General features: G+C 36.3%; 1 protein-coding gene across 3 annotated transcripts; it reads right to left on the reverse strand.

Moving 5' to 3' along the window:
- Window positions 1-1,007: 1,007 nt before the first annotated feature.
- On the reverse strand, window positions 1,008-19,617 carry LOC131536148 (ankyrin repeat and fibronectin type-III domain-containing protein 1). 3 transcript variants are annotated; one of them, XM_058768870.1, is made up of 18 exons: window positions 19,406-19,613; window positions 18,625-18,787; window positions 16,395-16,593; window positions 15,240-15,440; window positions 13,658-13,771; window positions 13,475-13,572; window positions 13,298-13,388; window positions 10,635-10,730; window positions 10,469-10,556; window positions 10,007-10,136; window positions 9,803-9,925; window positions 8,670-8,900; window positions 7,236-7,402; window positions 6,962-7,127; window positions 5,034-5,193; window positions 4,058-4,224; window positions 3,803-3,983; window positions 1,008-2,824 (listed from the first exon to the last, which is right to left on the reverse strand). In XM_058768870.1, the coding sequence occupies exons 2-18, from the start codon at window positions 18,772-18,774 to the stop codon at window positions 2,421-2,423; spliced, it is 2,766 nt and encodes a 921-aa protein (XP_058624853.1). In that variant the 5' UTR covers window positions 18,775-18,787; window positions 19,406-19,613; the 3' UTR covers window positions 1,008-2,420. The 3 variants fall into 3 exon arrangements, with proteins under 3 accessions (XP_058624853.1, XP_058624852.1, XP_058624851.1); XM_058768869.1 differs by having other exon boundaries at window positions 9,803-10,136; window positions 18,625-18,784; window positions 19,406-19,617; XM_058768868.1 differs by having other exon boundaries at window positions 9,803-10,136; window positions 19,406-19,617.
- Between the last annotated feature and the right edge of the window lie 3,502 nt (window positions 19,618-23,119).

Genomic DNA, 23,119 nt, shown 5'->3' on the forward strand with positions numbered 1-23,119 from the left:
AGACTGAACCGGTATCTGTGTTCCTGACATCTGGGCTTCTTCTGAAAGACCATAATGTTGGTCTTTTTGAGGCTTCCCGCCAGGGCCCGGTTCTGGCAGTAGTTCTCCAGCAGGTCTAGGTGCTGCTGTAGTCCCTGTGGTGTAGATGACAGCAGCACCAGATCATCTGCGTACAGCAAAAGCTTGATGTTTTTGTCTTGTAGAGTAAGTCCAGGGGCTGTAGACTGTTCCAGCTGCACCGCTAATTCATTAATGTAGATGTTGAACAGTGTTGGACTCAGGCTAGAGCTGCACTCCTCTCTTCTGGGTGAAGAATTCTGTATGTTTGTTGCCAATTCGTATTGCAATTTTGTTGTTTGAATACATTGATTTAATAATGTCATAAACTTTACCCCCTACACCACTTTGTAAAAGTTTGTAATATAATCCGTCGTGCCAAATAGAATCAAATGCTTTTTTTTAAATCGACAAAGCATGCAAATATTTTTCTGTGTTTCTACGTGTTTATTGATTAGGGTGTGTAGAGTGTAAATGTGGTCAGTAGTTCTATAATTAGGGAGAAAGCCAATCTGACTCGGGCTCAGGACACTGTGTTCGTTAAGGAGGTTTGCTATTCTATTGTTTAGAACACTGCTAAGTAACTTCCCCAGATTACTGCTCACACAAATGCCTCTGAAATGTTCAGGGTCCAGTTTGTCTCCACTCTTGTGGATTGGGGTAATTTGTCCTTGGCTCCAGATGTCAGGAAAACAGCCTGAACTAAGTACAAGGTTGAATAAGAAGTACTTCAAACTGCGTGTCGATGGTGAGATGAATCGATATTACACTTATAATATTTCTGTATGTAAATAGGTACCCTATATGTAGTTACATTTATATATATATACTTTAGAAAGTGTGTAGCCTATTGTAATCATTTAAGTGCATTTGGTTTCTAATGTGTTCTGGTAATTATTAAATAAAACTAAATGCTGGTAAACATGAGGTAATAATCACAGAGAAAACACTTAAAACATGTATATTTATTCATTTAACAAAACATAAGATAACAAATAGACTTAAATCTTTATATTTACAATTGATTTAAATAGCCTACAGTCGAATGATGCTGCAGGGTTTCTATAAACCTGTAAAAAAATAATCATTTCTGAATAAATATATATTTTTTTTCTACAGATAAATGATTCTCTTGCAGAGATTATTTGGTTTATTTTCTATATTTAAATATATATATATAACTAGCATAACAACAGACCAACATCAAATGTTTGATGGCCAGTATATTTTAAAATAGTTATAAAAGATACTTAATTTAGTTAATAATAATAATAATATTATTTAAAATATTTCTAAAATATTTTAAATGTAAAATTAATGTAAATTGTTACAATTTAAAAATCTGAAAATCATTACAAACAATAAAACCATAAAATGTCAAATTCAAGTAAATAAATCATTTTGAAATAAAAACAAAATACATTTAAATCATAAACACGTAAAATTAACATAAATAATTAAAAAATATAAACAATTAAAATAAAAGGCTTACTGAAAATAAATAAAATCATAAAAACAAGGTAAATAAATTTCAATAAAACGTTTGCTAACAAAAGATATAATATAAAATATGTTTAAAATGTACTATTTATATTTAATTTATAAGGTTATTATTGAATATATTATTACATAATATATTATAATAATTTTCTGTTATTTTTAAGATGACATGGTGAGCATTGGTCCAGACTAGTGACGGAAGAAACAAACCTTTTCAAAGATTCGAAAATGAATCACTGTTTCGAAGCACTCTAAACACCACACGCTGGTGACACCTGCTGGCCGATACTGTGTAAAGGCAACAAAAACACATGCAAATAAACAGCTTTTACAAACCCAATGCAAATGCTTTCTTTAAACTATAATTAAATGCAATCAAAATAATAAAATACCATTAAATATGAAGTGTCTGTATAATTTGCGTTTTTAAAAATATTTCTCATTAATTTGCAGGGCTTGTTTTGTTTGTTTAATGGAGAGCTTGTCTAAACAGGCCAGTAAGAGACTATTAACTACTCATCCATTTAATTAAATGTCTCATTAAAAATGTCTACTAATTGATAAAACTGATCCGAGATCAGAGACGCTGGTTCAGTGGTTCACCACTGGGGGGGCGATCTTTATGAACTCGCTTGATTCATGGGTTTACAGAGATCCCCCCCCCTCAACGGCAAACCATTGACATTTCGAAATGTTTTGAAACAGTTATGGCGTAATGAAGCCTCGTTTACTGAAATCATGTGACTTCGGCATTTTGATACGTGCTCTGAACCACTGTTTCGAAACAAATGATTCACAAAGGTTTCGAAGCCCCCTGAAGCAGGGATTCAAAAGCGGCCATCACTAGTCCAGACTGGGGTTGATTAAATCGTTGATTTGACCCACTCCACCAGACTCCTGACCGGATGCCCCCTGTGGGTCACGGTGCCGTCATCCTGGTCCTGGTTCTGCAGATCCGGCTCTGGATCACTCCAGTCCAGCTCCTGCAGGTCTGTCAGACTGCCTCCCAGCAGATCCAGGCTCTGAAACAGGTCCATCATCTCCGTCAGCAGGTCCTGACCTTCATCTGCAGGCATTATGGGATGTGAGGCGGCCAGATCACTGAGTTCAGGGCACGAGTGCATCTGCAGGAGGCTGTTTCCATGGTGACGGGTGCTGTTTCCACGGGAACGGGACTCATCGGTGTAGTGTGAGGTGGGCGTCTCTGGACACGTGACCACCTCTGTGACCTCCACAGGTGCGCTGACCTCTGACCCCGTGGCCTCTACTGCAGAAAGAACAGGTAAAGCTGGGATTCTTCATTATTTAATAAAATCACATCTGGTTTCTGATGTTTGGTCACATCAGAGCAGCATGAAACATTCATTTTTAACCTTTAAACTTAATTACGGTGATTATTTTCTGGTGATCCAGTGTTTCCTGTAATTGTAAGCGCATCCTTTATCATTTTTTGTCTTATTTGCTGTAGAAAGAAGCTTTTGGACATTATTTGCAGATAGTATAGACAGTGATGCTGGTAGATGCAATAAATGTGAACATGTAAGACACATCGTGCATAGTAGGGTCTAAAAAATGATTTGATAAAATAGCGATAACTTAAGAATAATGAAAGTAAAAATTTAAAAATAGTAAAACAATGAAAAGCATTTTTTATAATATTGAAATATAAATTTTATAAATTTTATAAATTTTAAATATCTATTTTATAATAATAAAAGAAGAAAATAAAAAGCTTAGTAAAAGAGATCAAAATAATAAAGATTTCAACTTAAAATAACATTTATAAATAAAAACTAAAATAATTTACTAAAATTAATGAAATCATAAAAATGTCAAATTAAGTAAATCAATTATTGTAAAATGAAAACAATAAAAAGTACTTATTAAAAATGAAAAAAAAAACCTGAAGAAATTTAAGTAAAATAAAAACAAAATAAAACACTTACTAAATTGAATAAAGTCATTTAAAAACTACATTAAAATGAAAATTTTTGAAATAAAAACAATAAAAAACACTTTACTAAAAAGGGACTAAATCAAGAAATTGTTACATTAAAAATAAGTCGTTAAAAGTCAAAATAAAGCACTTTTAAGTCAAATTAATGATAAAAATGTCAATAATAAAGTCAATCCTAAAAATATAAAAACAAAATAAAATATTTGAAAATAAAAACAATCAATATAAAACACTTATTACGTGTTTAATTATTAATGGAGCAGAACAACTAATCTTCATCTATCTCACCTGTTTGCATCTGTTCGACCGTATGTAAAGCAGGGGGCGTGTCCTCATGAGTGGCTGATCTGATTGGCGGTCGTGAGGTCATGACCCGCCCCAGAGGCACCGCCCCCTCCGAGTGTTTGGAGCGCAGCGTATGAATGACGTCCATCAGCCAGCGGCTCTCGCGCCACAGCGCAGACAGACTCTAGAACACACACAGCATATGAGAGCGAGTGTGTGTGTGTGTGTGTGTGGGTGTGGGAGCAGGCAAACACTCACCTGTGCCAGCTGTGTGACGTGTGCGAGTCTCTCCGTGGCCTCCTGCAGCTCCTCAGTGTCCAGCGCTTCTCTCAAAGCCTGCTGGGATAGACGGACATCCAGCTCCAGTCTGAGCCACAGCTGACAGTACTGAGACAGCAGATCCCGCTCGTACGCCCACAGGTGCACTAACACACATACACACACATCAATCATCAAACACAAACAAGACACATCATCTGTACAGAAAAACACTGTAAACTGCTATATCACATTATATGTTAAATGTACAAATTTACAGTTTTTACAGTAGGGATGTAACACTACACAAATATGATGGTTCGGTACGTAACACTCAACTTCTAAAATTGTATGCAAACATGTAAATTGCACATAATGCAGTTTTTAAATTAACTTTTAAACTATACAGTTTCTATTTGTTGTTGAACTAATCATTTACACAGTGGCTGTCATAACTTGTTTCATAACAGAAGACATCACTAACAGATAAAGTAAAATATAATGAGTATATCGTCTAATATTTATGATAAACTTATTGAGTTATTAGTAGTAAAATATACAGTATCCTGTAATATCTGAAACACAATCACATTATTTTTACAGTGAATTTCTGGCATCCACAGTTTTACTTGACCTTTTCAGGACATCAGTACAGTAGTAGTACTGTCTGACAGTGTTTTGTGTGTGTGTGTGTGTGTGTGTGTGTGTGTGTGTGTGCTTGTTTATGCCACATTGAATGGATAGTAAAACCTGAAATTTTTTGACATTGTGGAAAAATGATTAAAAATAGTAAATGATGTTTGTCTGAAAGTGTAAGAATGCAAACAGGTTTTCTGTAAGGGGTAGGTTTAGTGTTTAGGGGATAGAAAATATTGTTTGGTCAGTATAAAAGTAACAGAAGTCTATGGAAAGTCCCCACAATTCACAGAAACTAATGTGTCTGTGTGTGTGTGTGTGCAGCTGAACAGTGACTGACCGAGTTCAAAGTAGTGCAGTGGGATGGTGAAGGTGTGCTGAGCTCCCTCTGCTGGACGCTGGCGGGATCTGAACTCCTCACAGGGAGGCAGCAGGAGAATCACAGACACCTGATCGCGAACCTGCAGCAGCTCCTGCGTGTAGACGCGGTACTCGCTCGCCTGCGCGCACACACACACACACATACACATGCACACACACGTTCTTATTGGAGTGCTTTGAGTTTAACCAACTTGTGGACTGTCCTACGGACATCTCCAATTTAACATTCCTCGCCAAAATTTTAGAACAAACAGTGGCTTCTCAACTGCTTTCTCATCTTTCTTCTAATGATCTTTTTGAGCCACTTCAGTCTGGATTCCGTAAACTCCACAGCACTGAAACAGCAATAGTTAAGGTCACTAATGACTTGTTAATGGCTTCTGATTCTGGCTGTCTATCTATACTGATTCTTCTTGATCTTAGTGCTGCTTTTGACACTATAGATCACTCTATTTTAATCACCTGTTTAGAGACTGTCTTTGGAGTTTCTGATTCTGCATTGAAGTGGTTTATGATTGCAAGCAGTTTGATGTGATGGGTGGTTACAGGTCTAAGGTCGGTGTGGTCAATCTGGTGTTCCCCAGGGATATGTTTTGGGCCCTTTACTTTTTAGTATTTACATTTTTCCACTTGAAACCTGATGTCAATATGGCTGTGTCTTTTCTGTCTCAATGTTTTACTGAGATTAAAAAATGGATTTCTGAAAATATTCTGTCTAAACAGTGACAAGACTGAAGTGATGCTTATTGGTTCACCTCACCAGCTGCGCAAAGCAGAGTCTGTAACCTCAAGTGTGAATGGCTCTGCTTTACAGTTTCAAACTAAACTAAAAACATTGGGGTGATATTTGATGCCAACTTATCATTTGATCCTCATGTTCGTAATACAGTCAAAGCATCTTTTTCATTGCCAAATTATGTCCCATGCTGACTGTGGCTGAAAAGTTTATCAACACTTTTGTTTTTTTCACGTATTGATTATTGCAATGCTTTGCTGGATGGAGTTTCAAAAGCTACCTTAAGTAAATTACAGTTGGTACAATGTCCAGCTGCTAGAGTTCTGACTAGGACCAGTGCAAGGGAGCACATTACACCTATCTTGGGAAAATTGCACTGGTTGTCAGTTTTCGTATTGATTTAAAAATTCTAATGCTCCCTTATAAGGCCTTGAATGATTTGGCTCCTCAATATTTGTCAGAGCTTTTAACCCCTTACACACCTACATGTGTTCTGCGCTCTTCTGCAGCTGGTCTTTTAACTGTTCAAACAACTCGGCTAAAAACAATGGGTGATCTGGCTTTTTCTTCATTGGCTCCTAAATTGTGGAATTCCCTTCCCTCTGAGATTAGGAATGCAGAATCCCTTAGTGTTTTTAAATTGTCCCTTAAAACTTACTTTTTTAGGGATGTTTTTATGTTATTTATGTGATTACTTTGTCTTTTATTACATTGTCTTTGCATTTTTTGGTTAGTTTTTTTACTGCCTGTACTTTTTGTGTGTATCTTTAAATGTTATAAAATTTCATATGTATGTAAAGCACTTTGAAATGCTACTTTTAAAGGTACTATATAAAATAAAGTTTATTATTATCATTATTATTAGTATTAGTATTATTAATTTGAGCAAATCATAAGATTTACTGAATGAAGGTTTCCCAAAGTGGGGTTCATACATCGATAAACAGCTAATTATCATAAAAATGTTACATTAAAATAAACATTTATAATTCAATAAATGAAAGCATTCAAAATGAAACACTTGCTAAAAAAAGAAGAAATATTTTATTAGTTTAACTGCATGTCATGATCATGTGAAATAAAATCTCATGGGAATTTGTAGCTAATGGAAAGCTTTGTGAGTGTGTGTGTTGAATGAATCGAGCTGTTACCCTTTCCAGCGGGACGTTGAGTTTGGTCAGCAGTTGAGTCACTGCAGATCTCAGCGCCTTCACGAAGTCCTCGACACCTGAGCTGTCAATCACAGCGTCATCCCCGCCCTCCTGACCGCCACAGGCCCCGCCCACCGCGTGCTCCTGTAGCCACGCCCACTCCTCCCTGCGCACACACACACACACACACACACACACACACACACACACACAGTGTCAGTGTGAATCAGTCAGTGTGTGTGAATGAATCAGATCAGGTGTTCTCCAGTCTGACCGTGAGACGTGCGGCCGGTTCCTGACGCGGCAGTGGCAGGGCATGTTGGGTAATCGCTGCGGGACCAGGATGCGGAGCTGATCCACAGAGCTGCAGAGCTTCAGGATGCCCACATATAGACCGGGCTGAGCTCTCTGCTGACTCCTCCTGTGATATGCCAGCATCTCCTGACACACACACACACACACACACACACACACGAGAGAATAACACATTTTTAGATGTTTTATAAATGTTTTTTCTTAGTTATGTGAATGTTAATGGATCATTCCATTTAATCACTTATAGGAACGTTACTTTTGAATTTTTTTCGGAACATTCTGAAACAAGTCTATATATATATATATATATATATATATATATAAATAAATTAGATGAATGTCAAACTATTTCAGGAATAAAATATTCCTTGAACCATGCATAAATCATGTTTTTGTGCTAACATGTTTTTGAGAACATTTTCAAAGACCAGATAACTTTGATCAAATGTTCTAAATTGAAAACTAAATGAAAACATTGTCATTAAATGAAACACATAACTGGGAAAAATGAAATGACACTAAAACACATTTTCATGACTTCAAAACAAACTAAAACAAAAATAGTTTTTTTTTAAACAAGGTATATTAAAAATTGAATCTTTTCAACCCATTTGCACTAAAAAAAAAATGTACATCTTATGTAATTATTTTTTTTTTTCAAATGCTGTTTTAAATCAACATTTAAACATTTTTAATCTATTTTTTTTAAATATTAACAGATAATACATTAACTTTGGCATCCCTGAAATACTAAAATAAAAATTTAAGTTATTTTAGTATCATTGAGATACTGTAATATTTTAATTAGTGTTTATTTTTGTATATTTTCTGCTTTCACTTAAATTTAACTTTAAGTTTTAGTAATTTTGTTGTATTTTTGTAATGTTTATTACTTTTTGTTTAAAATATGTCTATGATATTTATTTCAGTTTTAGTTATTTTAGTACATCAAATAATGAAAATCAGAAATGTTGCCTTGGCATCTATCTGAAATAAAATAAGTTTAAGGTTGTATTTATTTGTTTGTTTGTTTGTTTTCAGTTAAAGATTATTCTATTCAAGTAGAAACATGTTTTTATGGTTGTAGTCTGAGTTATTATTATAAACCTAAAGCCAAAACTTGATCACCCAAAAATGTTAATTCTGTCATCGTTTAGTTTTAGTAGAAAAGCACACAGCATATAGAGAAATGCCTCAGTCTGTTTTCAAAGTCAATGGGGTTCAAAACATCTTCTTTTGTGTTCCTCAGAAGAAATAAAGAAACTCAAACAGTAAATGATGACAGAATGATCATCTTTACGGTTAATCTGTGTGACTCTTGATCACTGTCGACCCGGCTGTCTATTATCATTAGTGCTGGTGTTTGGTTTGTTTTATGTGTTGTGTTGATCACCTTGAGTCTGTGTGTCAGCAGCTCTATGGCCGAGGGTTCGGGCAGCAGCGGCGTCTCGCTCTGGTTTCTCTCCAGGCTGCTGACAGGAAGCCAGTGCAGCGGGGGGTCAGACGGGGGCACCGGGGGCAGCGGGGTCGTGACCTCTCTCAGGGTCACCAGCAGCACGTTCCCCTGCCGGTCCTTCAGCGGCTCGAAATACACCTGACCCAGATCCACACACCCCACTGATGCCTACAGACAGACGCGACCGTCATGAACTACAACTAAAACCATTCAAAACACTGCTGTTACTAAAATAAAACATTAAATAAAATCTATATTTATGTATTATGAATATTAATAACTGAAATAAAATGAGTTTAATCTCTTTCTATATTATATATATATATGTATATAAAGAAATATAATATGTAAAAGCAACTAATAAAATCATGCAAAAGCAAAATCATTAAAACTTAAAATTGAAGTGAAAACAGATGTACAAATAAAAACTAAATATTTAACCAAATCTAAATATTTATAAAAACTATATAAACATTTAAAAAGAAAAAACTAATAAAAAACAAAACTACTAAAACTAAAATAAAATTGAAAATATCAAAATAAAAACATTCAAAATATTATGAATAAAAGTTCATTTCAAATATTAATTAAAATGACAAAAATAAACATTAAAAATGAAAACTGACAAAATAAGAAAATAAACTTTAAATTAGATGAAAATTAAATAAAACAACATTCAAAATATTAATGAAAACTATATAGACATTTTTCAAAAATGAAACTAATACAAATAAGAAAAACAACATAAGTACTAAAATGAAAGTGAAAATAAAAACTACTTCAAAATCTAGTATATAGTATACAGTATATAACAATGTGTAGCATAAAGTATATAGACGTTTAAAAAATATATTTAAAAAAATGCTCAACAATTACTAGAATGTACACTTAAATTAAAATGAATTAATAATAATTAATAATTTGTGATAATTCATTCAAAATAAAAAAACTATAGACATTTCTTATTTTATTTAAAACTAATAAAAACAACAAAATTACTAACAAAACAACAAAATAACATTTTAGTGTTATAATATTTTCTACTTGAGTGTGTCTGGATCCTCTGGTACCTGCAGCTGCGCGACGGCCCGCAGGAAACTGAGTCTGTTCTGCAGCAGCGATGAAGAAGAGGAGAGCGATGAAGACGACAGGACCTGCAGCAGCCGCGGCACCTGCATCCACGCACACGACAGCTGACACACACACACAGAGAGAGACGTGAGGAGACAGAGGAGGAAGACGGGAGAAACACTGCTGTGTGATCGACTCCTGACCTTACAGAACCACAGGAAGTCCTGCGTGAAGGACGTGGAGCAGCTCTGGATCTCCACCAGAGGGAGCTGATCGTCAGCCGTCACCAGAACACAGTCCTTCTGATAGAAGACGCACGCCAGGTACACGCCTCTGCAACACACACACACATATAACTCAACATTTTCAAAACTTCCTTTCTGTAAATTTAAAAAAAAAAAAACTATTAAAAACTTTAATAGCTGAACGTTCTTTACGGTTTCTGCTCATTTTAACCAATAAATGATGAGTGGTATATAAAAATAAAACATAAATATAAAACTAACTATATATCAGTGTTATTATTATTAACTAAAACTAGTTCAAATACTAAAATAACTTAAACTAAATTGAAAATCTGAAAAAATTTAAATATATATGGGCAAAAAAAATAACAAAAACACAACAAAATTACTAAAACTGTAAACTAAAATTAAAATTCTCACCTCTGTAAGAGACGAACAAACCTGCTGGAGTGAAAGAGCTGCTTCAGGCCGCGAGACACAGACACTCTCTTCACAGAGCTCCTGCTTTCTGAAACACACACGTTTGGCCATCATGACGAGTGTTTGTCCACGCTGTTTCAGTGTGTGTGTGTGTGTGTGTGTGTACCACTGAGCGCCGGCTCTCTGATCTGCTGTGAGATTCTCCTTACAGCTGCGGCTGGATTCCTGCGTCTCACCGTCACACCGCAGCATGAGCTCCAGCCTAAACACACAACACAAAATACAGTATGAAATATTATTACTATTTAAAATAGCTGTTTTCTGTGTGAATATGTTGAAATGTAATTAATTCCTGTGATCAAAGCTGAATTTTCAGCATCATTACTCCAGTCTTCAGAGTCACGTGATCTTCAGAAATCATACTAATATGCTGATTTGCTGCTCGAGAAACATTTATGATTATTATCAATGCTTAAAACAGTTGTGCTGCTTCATATTTTTGTGGAAACCGTGATACATTTGATTTTTTAAGTATTCTCTGATGGATAGAAAGATCAAAAGAACAGCATTTACTTGTAATAGAAATTCTTTTGTAACATTATAAATTTCTTTACTGTCACTTTTGATCAATTTAAAGCATCCTTGCTGAATAACATATTTATTTATTTCAAAATAAAACCATACAGACACTAAACTTTGTGTAGTGTAACTTGTCAGGGTTGGTAGGTAATAAATTGATGATGATGGTGATTATTAGTATTAAATATTTTTTTCACACTGCTGCACACTTCCCCATAAAGTGATAATCTGTGCTGATTTATGAAAAAATTAATTAATAAATAAAAATGTCAATCATTTCAATTCATAAAAGCTTAACAATTCAGTACTTTATTAAAATGTTAACATCTTATATGAAAATGCCCCCCCCCCCAAATTCTGTATTTCCATTTTAATGTTTTAAAATTTTAATAATCAAAAAGCACATCTAATAAGTTGATTTCATAAAATTTGAACATTTATTAATTCATGTAATTAGAATTTATTATATACTTCAGTAAACTGTGTATTTTATATAAATCAGTGGTCTATTATTTTAGTACCATAATGATAGCATTATAGTTTTATTCATATTTGATCAATTTGAGTTTTAATCAATTTTAGTTTTTTTTCATATTAGTATTTAATTTCATATTTTCCATTTTAATTTATTTAAATTAAATTTTATTTTCAATTTTATTTTATTTTTAGTTTAAATTTAGTTACACTTTTTGTAACTGTTTTTTTTGTCATTTTATTCTGTTTATTATATTTTATTTTATTGTATTCTGTTTATTGTATTTTATTTATTACTTATTATATTTTTATTGATTTAGTTTCAGTAATTTTAGAACGTTAAGTTAAACTAGATTAAAATTAAATTAACTGTTTGGGAGAAGAAGAAAAAAAGTTTAATTTCAAGCAATAGTTTTAGTTTTAGTTTCAGTTTAGTTACACAGCAAAATCCCCAGTGTTAAATTAACGCTGCCAAGTGTCTGTATGTGTTCACACTATAGAGTGTTAAAAGTAACACTGCTGGGTGTCTATATGTGTTCACACCACAGAGTGTTAAAAGTAACACTGAAGCAGAGTTAAAGTTAATGAGGTAATTAAGAGATTCATTGAGTGATGATTGACCATTATTGAAGACACCTGATGTTAAGAAGCAGAATCAACAAATAAGAAAATAAAAAATTTAAGTCACCATTATAGTGGTCAGTGTTTACTTTAGTTGGGCTCTTGACCCTTGACTTTTTAATATTACATATTGTTTGGCTGCTATAACTGAATGATTACAGCTAGAGAAGCAAAGAGCAAAAGTCATCAGGTGCTGATTATGTTTTGTCATAATCATCATGTAGTGATCTGAATAACTGAGTTAGGTTTTATTTGTTAGTTACGTTAACACTATGAACAACATAAGATCTGGCATTTTCAGTATAATCAGATGTTTTTAAAACTTATTTTGATCAAAAAATAAAAATTTTAAAAACTTTCATTTAGACACACAGACATCAAGAATAAGTGTGAGAATCACAACAACGGTGACCATCAAAAAAGCATGTTGAAGCCAATCAAAACTCATCCATGGCTCCCATCATGCATTGCAGTATGTCAGCGTTGTTGAGATTCATACGCTGATTCTTGATGTCTGTGTGTGCCTAAAGAAACACTTTTTTGAATTTATTTTTTTTTGGATCAAAACAGCTTGTTAGAAATCCTTCCAAAATGTATAGAAAACCCAGATTACTTCACTGTGGAATCACATGGCTGTTTTAATCAATAAAGGAAATTTAACTCAGAAGTCAGAGTCTAAATGAGTGCAGGTCAAATAATGATTATGTTAGAACATGATCATCACCACCACCTGATGAACTTTGCTCTTTGCAAAAGTCTGGATGTTATAAATCAGTTATAGCAGCCAAACAGAATTTTATATTAAAGAGTCAAGGGTCAAGAGCCCAACTAAAGTAAACACTGACCACTATAATGGTGACTTAGAAATTGTGATTTTCTCCTTTGGTGATTCTGCTTGTTAACATCGGGTGTCTTCAATAATGGTCAATCATCACTCAATGAATCTCTTAATTACCTCATTAACTTTAACACTGCTTCAGTGTTACTTTTAACACTCTGTGGTGTGAACACATATAGACACTTGGCAGTGTTAATTTAACACTGGGGATTTTTCTGTGTAATTATAGTAATCCCTGACAATATTCCTTGAAAAGTCTGAAAATAACCCTAAATATTGCATTAATGAGTGATATTACAGAGGTTCTCATTACTCACTGGATGGGGCGACACACGGTGGGCTGCTGCTCACAAATGATCCCCAACCTCTGACGTTATACGCACTGACCCGCACGTAATACTGCACACCCTGCACCCACACACACACACACACACACACAAGTCAGAAATATCACATCTATATGTTATATATTGATGAGTTTGTTTGTGTCTTACAGTCTGGAGTCCCGCGATGCTGAACTCTGGGTTTCTGGTGTCTGTGATGAATCCGGTGCCACACAGAGGATGAAAACTCGACGAAGAGCTCCACTCAACTACACACACACACACACACACGGAGAGACGGGTGAGTGCTGACATCATCAGTCACATGACGGTGGTCACATGATGGCGTCTCACCTCTGTAGCGGGTGATGAGGCCGTGCGTCTGACCGGCGGGTTCAGTGACTCGCACACACAGACAGCTGTCGCCCGTCACCAGCAGGACAGCGCCGGTGGGCGGCCCGGGCGGAGCTAAGAGAGAGAGAGAGAGAGAGAGAGAGAGACGGGTGTGATGAGTGTGTGTATGTATGTGTATGTGTGTGTGTGTGTGCGGCCTTAGCCATGGTCAGGCCACCGAGGTCCTGACTTCGGTACATTTTTTCATGTTCACATTAAAATTAGTTCTCTGAATGACTAATTTGCTGATTAAAACTCCTCATATGAGTGTCTGCATGTATAATTCAGTTTAGACAGTTTGCAAGAATGTTTAGCGTCTGTGTTATGAAACTGATCGCTGCGAGACACTGCGGAGTGAACGAGGCTTGAGAAAGTTGCTTTTATAAGCGCCTTTGGACTTGTCTTTTCTGCTTAAAGGGATAGTTCACCCAAAAATGACAATTCTGTCATTAATTACTCACCCTCATGTCGTTCCAAACCCGTAAGACCTTCGTTCATCTTCGGAACACAAATTAAGATATTTTTGATTAAATCCGAGAGCTCTCTGACCCTCCCATAGACAGCAAGGATACTACCACAGTTAAGGCCCAGAAATGTAGCACGGACATCGCTAAAATAATACATGTGACATCAGGGGTTCATCCGTAATTTTACGAAGCTACGAGAATTGGGAATTTAATTTTCCGAAGATCCTACGGGTTTGGAACGACATGAGGGTGAGTAATTAATGACAGAATTTTAATTTTGGGTGAACTATCCCTTTAATTTGACACTTTAGAAAGTTAATAAAGTGGAAAGTTGCAGTTTAGGGTAAGCGATATCTTTATCTTATTTACAAAAGATTTGAACTAATTATGGTTTATTTTTATTTATTTTTTGTTTTTTATTTGTTTTCATAGCAACACTGCTTCGTTGGCACTTAAATTAACAGTAATCAAAAAAGCCCACGGACAGGACACCACATTCGGTAAAAGCAAGCGCAAAAAACATCATGATACTGTCTGTCAGAAACGTTATCAGCGCTGTCAAAAACAGTAGCATTTAACAGTAGTACACGGATCTGTAGAACAAGTAGGTTACAGAATGAATGAAATATACACACATACAGGATGAAGAAGTCAATGCTAATTCATTCAGTATAGTAGCCCAGTTAAATTTCCATCATGCTAAAAACATTCATATGAGCACTAGACAAAGTTATCGTCTATATATTAGCAATGGTTATTAATGAAAACTATAAGAGTAATATGTATTGTTGCATGAATAAAAACAACTGATAAAATTATCTACCCCTAACCTATAGTAAAGTATTAACAAATTTTGATGCAATAAATATGGTATAACGTAATAGTGTTCATCACTCCAAAACAGAGAAAGCATCTTTCACAAACATCCACATCTCTGTCTCTTTTAGTGTATATAATGAGTTGTGTTTGTAGGGGTTATTATAGCACAATTCTTAACCCCACGCTAGACCTCACTGATTTTAAACCCTGGCTATAGCCATGTGTGTGTGTGTGTGCGTGTGTGTGTGTGTTCGTACCAGTCATGTGAAATCTGTCCCTCATGTGATGGTAAAGTTCCCGCCGCCGCGTCCACAGATCCACGTTCTTCTGCACATCTGTCTGTGACTGAAGCTCCGCCTTCACTCTCAGCAGAAGCTCCGCCCTCCACTCCTCCAGCTTCTGCTCGGCCAATGACACCAGCTCATCCAGCTTCAGCGACCAATCAGAGGCCGAGCTCACTGCAGCAGGACGGAGAGGGGCATTTATACTTGTAATAACCCACTGAAGGATGAAATCTGATGTAGTTTTTTCCTACAGCTGTTTTTTTCTTTCCTTATTAATTATTACTTTTATTTATTTATTTATCGCAAATTCCATGTTTTCATTTAAAAAAATAAAATAAAAATCTGGATTCTGTTTTAATTCTGTTTAATTTTAATAATCAAAATTATGTCTAAAGCCTGGAATACACTACACGACTTTTAAAATCTGAACAGATTTTTAAAACACTAGGCATCATACACTTACCGACTTTGTAAATAGTCACAAAGGAAAACTGGGCACCAAACACTAAATGACTGAGGATCTCACACTACCAGACTTTAAAGTTGTTCTGATCACGACAAACTCACACAGAAATGTGTGCCTTGTTGCTTGGAGACACGTGACAAATGAAAACAATATGTGTTCTAAAATCAGCTGAAAATATGAAACATGTTTGATATCCTCCGACTGGATGGAGTCAAAGTCTGAAGCTAAAACATCGGAGTCTGTGACCATCATACACTACGCGATTTTCTGTGGAATCTGTCAGCTGTAATCTGCAGACTGGCTCCGACTTTCCTCAACTAGCATCAACTTGTTCAGACTGTAAAATTGGAGGAAAAAACCTTGAAATGTATTCCAGGCTTTACTAACTGAATTCATAAAAAATTAACAGCTAAATATTTTACAAAATTGGGCATTAATGTCCTATGAAATGTTTTTTTTTTTCACAATTTCCTTTTATTTTATTTTAATTATATAATAACATTTTAATAGTCAGAAAAGATGTATAATCAGTGTTTAACATTTATAATGTATAAAATAATTACAATTCAAATAATAATCACTACAATTTATTAAATGTAACATGTATTAAATAATTTATTACAATTTCAAAATAATTGGGTACTTTATGTTTTGTCACTCACAGGTGGTGTTGTGTTTGGCTCCGGCCTTCACCAGCACCTGCAACAGTGGTGCATTATGGGTAAGAGCGGCCACGTCCAGCGGGACCAGGCCGAGTTCACTGACGCCGTTCACCCGTCTGTCTGCCGCTCGCTCTCTGGATAACAGATGCTGGACCGCGAGTGTGTCTTCATTCTCCAGCGCATCCCACAGACACGAGTACTAAACACACACACACACACACACACATATATATATATATATATACATACAGTGGTGTGAAAAAGTGTTGGCCCCCTTCCTGATTTTTAAATTTTTTGCATGTTTGTCACACTTTAATGTTTCAGATCATCAATCTAATTTAAATATTAATCAAAGATAACACAAGTAAACACAACATGCAGTTTTTAAATGAAGTTTTTATTATGAAGGGAAAACAAAATCCAAACCCACATGGTCCTGTGTGAAAAAGTGCTTATTAAATCATGTTAAATCATGAAAGAACTGTGATTAACCACATTATTTTAGAAAGCTGAGTTAAATTTCACTAGCCAAACCCAGGCCTGATTACTGCCAGACCTGTTGAATCAAGAAATCACTTAAATAGAACCTGTCTGACAAAGTGAAGCATGTTTAAAGAGCAACACATCATTCCGCGATCTTAAGAAATTCATAAACAGATGAGAAACAAAATAGTTTACATGTATCAGTCTGGAAAGGGTTATAAAGCCATTTCTAAGGCTTTGGGACTCCAGCAAACCACGGTCAGAGCCATTATCCACAAATGGAGAAAACTTGGAACAGTGGTGAACCTTCCCAGGAGTGGCCGGCCTACCAAAATTACTCCAAGAGCACAAAGACGACTCATCCAGGAGGTCATAAAAGAACCCAGAACAATAATAATTAATAATAATTCCTTACATTTATATAGCGCTTTTCTAGGCACTCAAAGCGCTTTACATTGTGTGTGTGTGGGGGGGGGGGGTCTCCTCATCCACCACCAGTGTGTAGCATCCACCTGGATGATGCAACGGCAGCCATAGTGCGCCAGAACTACATCGCGTCACCTTTTAAGATACATTGTTACAGCTTTCATGTGTCAAACACAACTATGCAAAAAAGCTTTTTTTTTTTTTTGCATGTATTTTTGGCCATATGACAGAAATCTGATATTCTATTTGTCGTATTTCTGTTTTGCATAAAACTGAATAATACTTTGTACATACTTTACTGTATTCTAAAATGATCTGATATTAACTTTTGCATGGATTTTATTGAAAAGAGCTTAGGCTCATGTAACCAGAAGCTTTAAGATATATGAATATGCTTAAGTTTTTCTTGCCTCATGGCTTTTCATTATTTTAACAAGCAAAGCAATTCAACATTACATCCTTTGGGTCTCTGGCAAGCCATTCTTTGTAATCTTCTTTGGTGAGCCAAATATCTTGAAACTTGCATTTTCCAGTCATCATGTTTCAGTGGTTTCAGCCTATTTTTGCAATGTTTCGCGGTGTGTCTGTGAAACGTTGAGGTACCATCTTAGTAGTTTCGTGTGTGTGTGAACGTCATGGCAAGAAACAACACAAAGTACCTCACAGGAAACACTTAAAGTAACGCATAAATGTGCATAACTAACGTAAATCAAGCAAGCTGGTATGCATATGCCACAAAGTGTTGGCGAAATAACACATTAGCGGACCGGAGGGAATAAAATGGAATTTTCAAGGACCTGTATCTATGTTTGTTTATTTTCAAAAACTTTCCAAGGCCTTGAAAATTTTTAATCAGATTCACAAACTTTCAAGGATTTCAAGGACCCGTGGGAACCCTGTGAAATGCTGTGGCATGACCTTAAACAGTCCATTCATGCTCGAAAACCCTCCAATGTGGCTGAATTACAACAATTCTGCAAAGAAGACTGGGCCAAAATTCCTCCACAGCGATGTGAAAGACTCATTGCCAGTTATCGCAAACGCTGATTGCAGTTGTTGCTGCAAAGGGTGGCACAACCAGTTATTAGATTTAGGGGGCAAGCACTTTTTCACACAGGGCCATGTGGGTTTGGATTTTGTTTTCCTTCATAATAAAAAACTTCATTTAAAAACTGCATGTTGTGTTTACTTGTGTTATCTTTGATTAATATTTACATTTGTTTGATGATCTGAAACATTAAAGTGTGACAAACATGCAAAAAAATCAGGAAGGAGGCCAACACTTTTTCACACCACTACATGTGTGTGTGTGTATTTTTACCTGAGCTGGTCCTCTGCTCAGCCGTCTCCTCCAATCAGACGGCTCCGCCTCACTGTGAGAAGCCCCGCCCCTCAGTTTGAGTGACAGGCTCCTGTAGATGCGTTTGGGTGAGACGGGGCCGAAGGAACGCCTCCTTTGGGGCGGAGCCATCACGACATCACTACTGACAGAACATAGGATCCTTCATCATCATCAGACACACACACACACAGTTCACAGAGGAACTGCTGCACTTTCTCACAAGTATCTGATTAACTGTTTATCTGATTATTTCTGCAAACATCACGATGATTCTCATCTTCCTCTTTCATTCACACGCTTCCTGCTTTATATATATAGCCTACAGTTAAACACAGTATACAATTAAAATGAGTTTGTAATGAGACCTGAGTAATGTTAACTGTTTATTTTCATTTCTTCCTGTTAAATGTGATAAAGCCAAACGTGCCGTTGACGCGCTTTATAAAGAATGTTGTTTACATGAGAAGTCTGAATATTTACATTAAAAGTGGCTTTCTCGACAAAATAAAGGTTTATTTGAACGTCGATCAAAGTTTTAGGCTATATATGGTTTATTCCGCTTTGTCTATATGCGGCAGTCAGGGTTATTCACATAAACAACGAAAATATACCATACAATACAAATTAACTGACTAACCACATAGTAGGAAAACACGACTATACATTTATTTATTTATTTATCTATCTATCAGATGATATTATTGATCAGCGTTATGGATAACACAGATAATGAATCGGAATGAGAGATGAAGAGTTTTACCGTTAGAAACGAGCGCAGATGATTCTCCGTCAATCTCCTCCGAAGTTCCTTCGAGTCGCGCAGATTATCATCAAGTTAAACTTGGCGTTATAAATCGCAGTCTAATTTAATCGAAACGCGTCTATTCCTTTCATTAGGACGAACTCTATTAATAACGCGGATGGAGAGGATGTGCGCGAGCGCGAACTCCCTCGGTGTCTCAGCGCGCGCGCACGCGAAGGATGCGATTAGAGCTAGGCTACTAAAAGACTTTCATTTATAGTTAGGGTTAAATTAATTTGATTAATTAAAACAACTACAACTACGCTCACAAGCTGTCAGACGTGATATGTTTTCGTGCATGCTTGTCATTTCCATGAAGGTGGCGTGGGATCTCTCAGCCGCCCAAGCGGAATCTTTTACTTTTCTTTCTTTTTCTTTCTTTCTAAAGTACTTTCAACACAATTCCCGGTTGATCAACAGTGCTACAATAGGCTATAACTAAAATTGAGACAAATTTTAAAACACAATATAAGACAGCAAAAAATACAATTATTATAGCTAGATAAAAGCTATTGACAATGGGTGTTTTTAAGCTGATAGGCTACTTAAAAAATGGTAAAGAGGATGCAGTTCTAACATAAATTGGTAATTTGCTCCATAGATCAGCAACAGCGAAGGCTTGATCACTTCTGCAGTGGAACCTCATTCTAGGAACAGAGAGGAGACCAAGATTATTGGATGTAAAACGGTTCATCACGATTATTCGCAACCAAAATAAAAGTTTTTGTATAGGCTACATAATATATGTGTGTGTAGCCTACTGTGTATATAGACTGGCTTATGCCATTGTATAGTGAATTACAGCAGTCTAAATGAGATCAAATAAGCAAGTGAATAATCTGTTAACAGAGAGTAGAGATTACTGGTTAATCTGTAGATTTAGACTAGCGAGACATGGTTAGCCTGATCTCTATTGTTAAGTGTAACTGTAAGTTTCCTGTTGTCATCAGGGGAAGTGTTTTGTCTCTCTTGTCTCAAGTGTTTGTCATCATGACTGTGTTAAAACATTCACTGCGGTTTCTGCAGATGAGTCGTCTCATCTCATCTCCCACCACACAGGCTAAAAACAACAATAAACTTTGTCACACACTCAAACCCACAGAGATTTCATTTTCCACACACACTCCTCCAACTGCATTGTCTCTAATGAAACTGTTCTTATTTCACTTCTTTGGACAGGAGCCGAATGGAGCTTTGTGAATAATTCAATAATTAATTAAACAACTTTTGACCTGCGGTAGCAACAGGAATTGGAACAACAGTCTCACGGACCGGACACATCTAGGCCTATATATGAGGCCACATACAGCACTCATGATGAGAAATGGCTTGTTAAAACACGAACAGGAAGTGGTTTTACTGCTGAGCAGAGCTAGCGGCCATGCGAGTCTAAGCTGCAGTTGCTATAGAGATAAAACAGTGACCGCCACTGCTAAACCACACTAAACTAACCGTCTGAAACTTACAAAAACCCTGTCAGAATGGGTCGCTCGATTCTCTCACAGCTAATGCATGATGGCTACATGTCATAGTCATAAATGTCATCCTAAATACACACAATGTTATGAATAATTTGAGAATATCTGAATAATTTGACAAAAGTATAAGACTGTTCCGTTAAAGTGACATTGATTTTATTTTTCTTCATACAGTTCTTCACCAACTCTGATAAACATACCAGTTTGAAAATTGTAAATCGTTTACTGACAATATTCAAAACATTATTCCAATGATAAATAATGACTTCAAAAATCTTTGTGATTCTGACCTTAAGAGAGAAGAATTGCAGTTAGCTCTCCAACATATGAAAAAGGGAAGAGTCCAGGACCTGGTAGATGTTCGATTGAACTTTACCTACATTTTTTACATAAATTAGAAGAACCTCTTTTCAATGAATGTATTAAAAAAAACAAATTGGCCACAACTATGAGACAAGGCTTAATCTCCCTGATCCCTAAACCAGACAAAGATCCCTTGGAAATTGATAACTGTCTGAAGACCTATTACTCTCTTGAATACAGACTACAAATTGATTGCATTGGTATATGCTAGAAAATTAAAATCAGGACTAGATAAAAATTATGAATCAAGCAGGAATTATGAAAAATGTACATACTAGTAACAATCATCAGGGGCTCTTATTTTGTTTTAGATTTTTAAGTTACTATTTAGATTTTGTTAAGATACTATTTCTTACTTAACTCTCTGAAATTTTTGGGGTTTGGGAATAATTTCATTGATGTTATAGAGTATGAGTGACCACAGGACTTCATGTCAGCCTCAGAGTCATCTTATGGTTGACACATCCCACAAGGACACTGATAACACCATGCAGCCAAAACAAACGTTCCTCATGGAAACTATCCCGGCTGAGCCCTGCCCACACAGCTCATCACAAACAGACTGTGACGTACTACATCAGCTCCAAGACTCAACACCCAAGGACAACTATCTGGAAAACAGCCAGGGAAGCCATGGACAACATATCACAGCCACCGGAAACACCAGAGCCAGAGCCCCGCTCGCCAGACACACTACCCCTCTCTCCGGGATCTCCACTTCTAAGCTTCTCACAGAAAATGGAGGAACTGGTGTATGCTGGGACCAAACTCTCCCACTCTTTTGCTGCAAGCCCCCAGATATCAACTAAAAAACGGCGGGCCCCACAACCACCAAAGACAGCAGGCCCAGCTCACACTCCTCCTCCTGTGAGAGCTCTCCGACCGCTGCCACAACGCCCAGGGCCCAAACCCTCCTCCATCGGCTGTAGGTGAACCAAAAACAACTGATAACAGATCTCAGTGATATGTGTCGGGTCCCCGCTGTATTAGCAGCAACATTCACAAATGTTCACAGAACAAGCAGGAACCCAGTGTGCCTGTAGCCTTCTATATTTCTGTTTTATCACGTGATAGACAGTCTAAGGCCTTCCCAAGCCGTACGGCTGACCCATCTAATCTGCGGCCTGTAATGCGTCAATCTGAGATTGCTGTATAGACAAAATGTAATTCCATCAAGTTAGCATTTTTAATTGATCAATGATTTAATAACCACAAACAACCTGGATTTTATGTTTCTAAATGAAACATGGCTTGAAGACAGCTGCAGTGCAACAGTCCTCAATGAAACAGCCCCTCCTAACTTTAACTTTACAAGTGTCTGCAGGACTGTTAGGAGAGGTGGAGGTGTAGCTGCTCTATTTAAAGATGTTTATCAGTGCAAGCAAGTGTCATCTGGTCAGTATTTGTCTTTTGAATATCTAGGTATTGTGCTGAAAGGTGCTCCACGCATTCTGTTTATCATTATTTACAGACCTCCTGTAGATTTCTACTGAATGAAGCCTTAGTTTGACGCTTTGTCCACTCTTTTCGTCTGAATCCACATCAATAAATCCACAGAACCACTTGTGCAAAACTGTATTCGTTTACTAGGTTGGCAACAACAAACACAATCCAAAGAATATTACAGAAAAAATGAAAACGATTAATTAACGACAAAACCAAAAAAGGAGAGAGAAAAAAGGTCAAAAAACTGTGTGGCTCCACTCTATGCTTGCCTCACTGTTCCCCCACGCTCACCCCTCTCGCGAGTGTATATCCCCCGCAATTAAAGGTGCATGCAGTTAAAGGTAAAAAAATGCGATAGCAGTCCTATAATCCCAAACTATCATAA

This window comes from Onychostoma macrolepis, chromosome 03, assembly GCF_012432095.1.
Source record: "Onychostoma macrolepis isolate SWU-2019 chromosome 03, ASM1243209v1, whole genome shotgun sequence".
Classification (NCBI taxonomy): domain Eukaryota; kingdom Metazoa; phylum Chordata; class Actinopteri; order Cypriniformes; family Cyprinidae; genus Onychostoma; species Onychostoma macrolepis.

Bases quoted from the DNA above. Each gene is read 5' to 3' on its own strand.
- LOC131536148 (XM_058768869.1), bottom strand. From the start codon at position 18,774: ATGGCTCCGCCCCAAAGGAGGCGTTCCTTCGGCCCCGTCTCACCCAAA. The intron at 13,389-13,474 runs GTAAGACACAAA...GTGTGGGTGCAG, and splicing joins GCATCGCGGGACTCCAGACT to GGTGTGCAGTATTACGTGCG. The intron at 4,225-5,033 runs GTCAGTCACTGT...TATGTGTGTTAG, and splicing joins ACTGCACTACTTTGAACTCG to TGCACCTGTGGGCGTACGAG.